General features: G+C 61.1%; 1 protein-coding gene across 3 annotated transcripts in view; it reads right to left on the minus strand.

Moving 5' to 3' along the window:
• The window catches only part of TSPEAR (thrombospondin type laminin G domain and EAR repeats), a 128,955-nt gene that overhangs the window by 14,782 nt on the left and 108,173 nt on the right, over positions 1–6,000 (minus strand). For 2 of the 3 annotated variants that reach the window (XM_019624997.1, XM_019624995.1), the window contains exons 5-9: positions 5,570–5,723; positions 4,769–4,900; positions 3,863–4,089; positions 2,530–2,716; positions 1,223–1,452 (exon numbers count right to left, since the gene is read on the minus strand). In XM_019624997.1, coding sequence (XP_019480542.1) covers positions 1,223–1,452; positions 2,530–2,716; positions 3,863–4,089; positions 4,769–4,900; positions 5,570–5,723 — 930 coding nt within the window. The remainder of the gene's footprint in view (positions 1–1,222; positions 1,453–2,529; positions 2,717–3,862; positions 4,090–4,768; positions 4,901–5,569; positions 5,724–6,000) is intronic. The other variant, XM_019624996.1, reaches the window with a different exon arrangement.

A 6,000-nucleotide genomic window follows, 5' to 3' on the forward strand; every position in this document is an offset into this window, starting at 1 on the left:
TGAACTTGGGTTTGTCGGGGCTGCACTGTGTGCGCTCTCAGGCGGGTGTGGACAGCTGGACAGCCGCGCCCAGCCTCCAGCAGGACACTCGGTGCTACTCCGAGGGACTGAACGAGGGACAGTAACAGCACGACGTGTTCTCCGCGAGCGCGGCCGGCCCTTAGCGCTCGCGCCCTCTGCTCCCTGCGCTGCCGTCGCGTCCCTTCACGTGTGTGAGGGTGCTCGAGTGCCCCCCGCTCAGCCCCAGCCAACCTCTCTTGTACGCAAGCAAACGTGCCACCTCCAGGCTCCTCTGTGTGGCTGGAACGCTCTGGGCTGCTGTCAGTCACTCCAGCACAAACCCCCCGCCAGCCTCTTGGCAAATGCAGGGCTGCCCTTCTCTCTTCCCTGGAGACCCCACCGGAGGGGCGGCGGGTCCCCCGCTCTGCTCCCTCTCTGCCCATGACTGCCAGCCTCGCCAGGGACAGATAGGGCACACCTGAGCAGTCGCTGTCTGAGGCTCAAGGGCCCTCAACGCATTTTAGCTGGTGAATGAGAGACACATAAGTGAGCTAATGGATGCTTCAGAAGGATCCGAGGAAGGAAGGCGTCTCCTGTTGGCAGTGACGGCCTCTCCATCACGTGGAGACGGAGTTCCCACCACTCCATGAGGAAAATGGACAGCAGCCGGCACACACCCGGGAGCCTGTGGTGGCCACGAGCGAGCCCTGCCCAGCATCTGTGCTGTCCCCGCCCCATTCTCATCACCTAGCCTGGGACACGTGTGATTCACGGGGCATAGGGCGCCGTCCCACACTGACAAATCCTTCCGCAGTCTCCACGCAAAGGCTGCCAGTGGCCCATGGCTACTAAAACCCACCGAGGTCTGAAAGGGGTGCTGGCCACACCAGGCTGGAGGCCAGCTGCCTGGCTCTCCAGGGCAGGAGCCTGGCGGCCACACAGAGGCAGGTCAGACAGCAGGGCGGCCAGGACAATGCAGTGCCAGAGGGAAAGAGGACACAGCCGGGGAGCCCGCCCCCCACGTAAGGGCTCTGGGCCCTTTTTGGGTAACAGAGGCTGCCACGGACAATGGGGCTCCGTTGGAGCCTTATATTGGGGAGGTGCCTCGGTGGAGGGCCAGGGTGGCAGGGCGGACCCGGGCCGGTCCTGGCTGGGGGTCCCCAGTCCCGTGTCACCAGGCGCCGATGCGGGATGGAAGGTGAGGTGCGCGTCGGTCCCTTACCAGGAAGGACTGGAAGAGCTGGAAGGAGCCGAGCAGCCAGACGTACAGGTGGGACTGAACCTTCGTGGACGTGCCGTTGAAGGCATTGGCCACCACCAGGAACGAGTAAGGCCCCACGGTGAAGAACTCCCAGTCGTAGGCGCCGCACGTGGCAATCGTCTGGTTGGGCTCGAACAGCCGTGTCCTCGGGTTCCACTTGTAGATGACGCTGTTGATGTTGTGGTTGTCACCTGGAAGCAAGCAGCTGCGTCGAGGGAGGGGACACGCACTTCCGCCCCGTTGCTCCCCAGACACTGCTCAGGGCCGCTCTGGCCCGGCCCTGCCCTCTGCTGCACCCGTCACTCCCCCGCGGTGCCGCCCTTCATGTGACCGCACCTCCTACCCCCCCTCAGATGGAACCCCTCGATGGTCCCCCTTCAGATGACTCCAGCTTCTTGGAGGTGGGATGTCCGCCCCCCCCCCCCCCGTGTCCCCTTGCTCCCTCTGTCCCCACAGGTCAGGCACTGCGCTCCTGGAGCCCCTTCTGGGCCAGCCTGTCCTGGAGCACTCACTCACTTCTGTGGGGGGCACTGGTGAGGGTCCCCCTGCCCATCAGTGAGTGAGGGGCTCCCCCCAGACCCCCCACAGAGCTCCCTGGAGGGTCTCAGACTCAGGTAAACTCTGACCCACGGAGCCCGCCGGAGCCTGAGCTACAGACACCCCCCATGGCTGGCTGCCGCCTTGGACCCTGTCCACCCCTCAAGTCACAGGACGGGGAAGGGATCTCCTTGGTCACTCAGGACAGTCACTGGCCCAGGACGAGGTTTGCCCGTTCCCGGCTGTCCTGGGAGTTTGTGTGCAGATGGGTGAGCCCGTTCTCAGAGAAGCGGGGCCCCGGGTCCTCCCAGCGGTTCCCCCAGCCTGACACTGGGCCTGCTGGTCAGAGAGCTCACCTTCCCACCTGTCAGCCAGACCCTCCCAAGGAGAGGCTGGTTAGTCAGTCAGTCAGTCAGTCAGTCAGTCAGTCAGTCAGTCAGTTAGTTTGTTTCAAATGAGGCCGTCTGTGCAGCCAGGTGGCCCACATTTCCATGGCAACTCTCCTGAGGGCAGGTACAGACCATAGGTCTGTCTTCCTATCTGTCTTTCTACCTGGGCAGGTGAGGAGGTGCTCAGGTGTGTGCACCCTTAGAGGCCAGCATCAGATGGCCCAACCCGAGGACACGGACTGCGTGACTCATCATCACTTTCAACAGAAGGAAAATGCTGAGCAGGTGAGTCGCGTTCTTCCTGAGGCGGCTCCCATCCGGGTTAACGGCCACGGCCCCTACCTTCTCGGTGGTTGGCCACCGCTAGGAAGTGTTCGCCGGCCATCTCGAAGGCCTCCCAGTCTCTGGCGCTGTGGGTGGGGACCCTCTGGTAGGGCGTGAACCGCAGCTTTCGTTGGCTCCATTTGTAAATGACAGAGAACTCCTGGCCCTTTTCATTTGGGTCAAAGTTCGCCACAGCCAGGAACACCTGAAAGGCAGGACAGGGACACTCGGTTCCCCTGCCCGGTGCTCCTGCCCGGTGCCAGGGTCCGGTGCAAAAGGCTTCTGAACATCAGCATCTCAGTCCCGATGGCATGGGACAGGCTGAGCACCCGCTCCATGGCTGACGGCCTCAGCGGGCAGCAGCCCTGACCGGCCCACAGCTGCTCCTCAGGTTTGAGACCCTGAGTTGTGGCCGTGGCCGCCAGCCCGCTATCGCCATTTCTCTCTCCCGAACCCAGGCAAAGCTCTGTGCACAAAAATGTTTTCGTCCCCGGGCCTGGAAGCGAGTGTACCAGTAAACCCTGCATCTCCTTGGGCGAGCAGACACGTTTCCCCCTTGTTTTTCTGAATTTCCCAATTTTTCTATGATGTAAAGTTATCATTTTTTATCATGAAAACATAAAAATCTTTGAAATGTCATCAACAGAATAGCCAGAGAGCGAGTCATTCGCTCACCATGCTGGACCTGGAATAAGGCCACGGTGGGCTGCCGGGGACAGGGAGAAAGGGCTTGTCCCCTGTGGGTGGGCCGAGGGGCGGGCAGCGCTGTACCTGGCACATGTGTGTTGGTGAGTGAATGATTTGGGGGACAGGCACAGGGAAGGTGTCCCCAAGGAGATGGGAGGGAAAATTCATCACAATGGGGGTGGGGACGGCCCTCTGCTCAGTGCAGCCGTGACTGGAGAGGGGAGCTGCCCATGAGGGGGGCTGTCTCACACCCCAGGATGCCTGGGGCCCGGGCCTCGCTCTCTGTGCCTGCCCCCCCTCCATCTGGACTCTGCATGGCCTCACTGTGTTGCATTGCGAAATGATTTCTGCATCGTTGACGAGTCCAAACGACCGCAACAAGTTTTTAATTTAGTACTGATGGGTCTACAGAGAACTGGGCGGCATCTTAGAAATGACCTTCCTTCTAACGTGTAGGAAGCCAGACAGACCTTCCCAACGTCACAGTCTGGATTTAGAGACGCAGCTAAGCGTGTGACCGTGAACGACACTGGGAACCTGGAAGGCTTTGGTAGCAGCAAACGCGCCTTTTCCTGTGGGATCCACATCAGGAGCCCCAACTTTTAGACTCTGTGAGGTTTTCCAGCCGAGGAAGGACCGAGGAAGTCACCCAAAGCGGACTTGCCTTTCTCCCAATGGTGAAGTGTCTCCAGGACTGCGCCTGCTGCGTAGGAATGTTTTGGTATGAGGCGAACTTCCCATCCATCCACTTGTAGATGGCGGACGTGGCTTTCCGATTGGCCGTTGCCACGAAGAGCCCAGCCTCGGGGATGACAAAGACCTCGAGGCCCAGCGTCTCCGAGTTGGTGTGCAGGCTCTGGTACTCTTCCACGTAGTCCAGTTTCTCTTTGGCTTGTCACAGAGACATTGAGACCCGTTAACGCTTCCCAGAACAGAAGCCTGGAGGAGTCTTGGGGCGCGACCCCCGGCCCTGAGCCGTGACCCTGGGGGGTTAGCGTGGGGCCGAGGGCGCCGGTTCAGCCTCCTGGTTCTGTAGGGCCCCCAGTGACACTCATGGGGAGGACTCGATGTGTCCAGTCCTTAGGGGACATTTCCCATGCTCACTGCTGCCACAAAAGGCTGTGCCCTAAACTAGAGGGTGGACTCAGGAGCTCGCTAAGGGCCCAGATGGAGCCGGTCCCCTTTTCCTGCGGACACCCTGTCCGGAACACCCATGGCCACCTCTATTCGCCCTTCCCACAACAGGGGTGGACAGCTGCAAAGACTTGCTGCAGCAGTAATGCCCTCAGGTTCCTACATCCGAGGGCACACAGGGTGTGGGGAGAGTGGGTGGGCCCCATGGGGGAGGCCAGCCCCCCAGGGAAGTACTCTTTCCTGGACGGGGACAAGGGAAAAGGACGCACCCTGCCAGCCCACGCGTGGTGCCCAGGGGGACCAGTTCAATACACAGGCTTGCTGCTCTGAGCGGGGCCGTTCCCTGTTCCTATGTAACACTGGCTCCAAGCACACCCCCTCAGCCGCCAGAGCCTCAGACACGGCTGCCCAGCCCCAGCTGCCCAGGCCGCCTCACCTGCCAACACGGAGACCCACTCGCTGCCCACACACAGGTACAGCCCCTTCCGGCTGGCGTCAAACCAGAACTGGGCATCCTCCACTTTGGTGCACGGAGGCCGGGGTCCCAGCGTCATCTTCACATTGGTTTCTGGGGGGTGGCGGGGCGAACGAGGAAGGTGAGTGTCTGCTGGAAAGGTGCTCCCTGCAGGGCGGTCCTGCCTTTGCCTTGGAGCAGGGACCCACTTGGGGGTCTTAAACACGGTCTCAGGAGGCTGCGAGACCCAGGGAGCAGGTGGCCTGCCCCAGGGGTCTGCACGCGGGCAGGACGTCCTAAAGCTCCCTGCCAGCTCCAGGGGACAGCGGTCTTCACCTTGATCTCCAGCTCTGCTGAAAACCCTTCGTGATACAGCCGCCTCGCTCACTGCCCTGGGACATAGATTTACCTAAACTTCCGCTTTGCTTAGTTCTGCGGCATTCTGACCCCATCACTTCCTGTGATTACGCCTCCTTCTCAGGTCAGGCACACATGTCCTAATGATGCTACTTAGCCCCTTCAGAGCCACGTCTGTACTGCAGCCCAGCCCCAGTGGAGCACGTCCTTGACCCCTCGCAGTGCCCAGCGCAGGCCTGGCAGTGGGGTGGGGGGGACGCCTGCCCCCAGTCTCCTCCTCATGCTCCGGCTTTTGGAAACATGGCTCCAGGACTGGGTTGCAGGGTCACCAACTAGAGGGGATGCCTCTGACCTGTGAGGCTTGGAGCCCGGTTGGGCTGCCTCCCCACCTCCCAAGGGGTGGGGGTGGGGGGTTTGGCTACTAACCGTAGGGGTATTTCAGCACCTCATTGTCTTCCGGCCTCCCTGTGAGACCCTGCAGGACAGGGGGAATGGACAGTATGATGTCGGCATTCCTGCAGGGGCACAGCTGGGCAGTGGCATCCGAGCCGGGCAGCAGGACCAGCTGCCTCACCAGGCCCTGCGGAGAGAGGGGCAGCACGTTTGGAGCCGGGGGGACGGTAGGACTGGGGTGGGGGCCTAACCATCTCTAGAACTGGGAGAGAAGACGCTGCATATTGGTTATGGGGGGAGCACTGGGAGCACCAGTGTGGTAATTAAACCACAAAGGGATTTTTTTTCTGTGGACTAACCTAGAGTGACTGGCCTGCATCGCTTACCCATCCATTTGTCCACCCTGCCATCCATTCATATGCCCATCTACCATCCATCCATCCATCCATCCATCACCCACCCTT

The sequence above is a fragment of the Hipposideros armiger genome, unplaced genomic scaffold (genome assembly GCF_001890085.2).
Source record: "Hipposideros armiger isolate ML-2016 unplaced genomic scaffold, ASM189008v1 scaffold_612, whole genome shotgun sequence".
Classification (NCBI taxonomy): domain Eukaryota; kingdom Metazoa; phylum Chordata; class Mammalia; order Chiroptera; family Hipposideridae; genus Hipposideros; species Hipposideros armiger.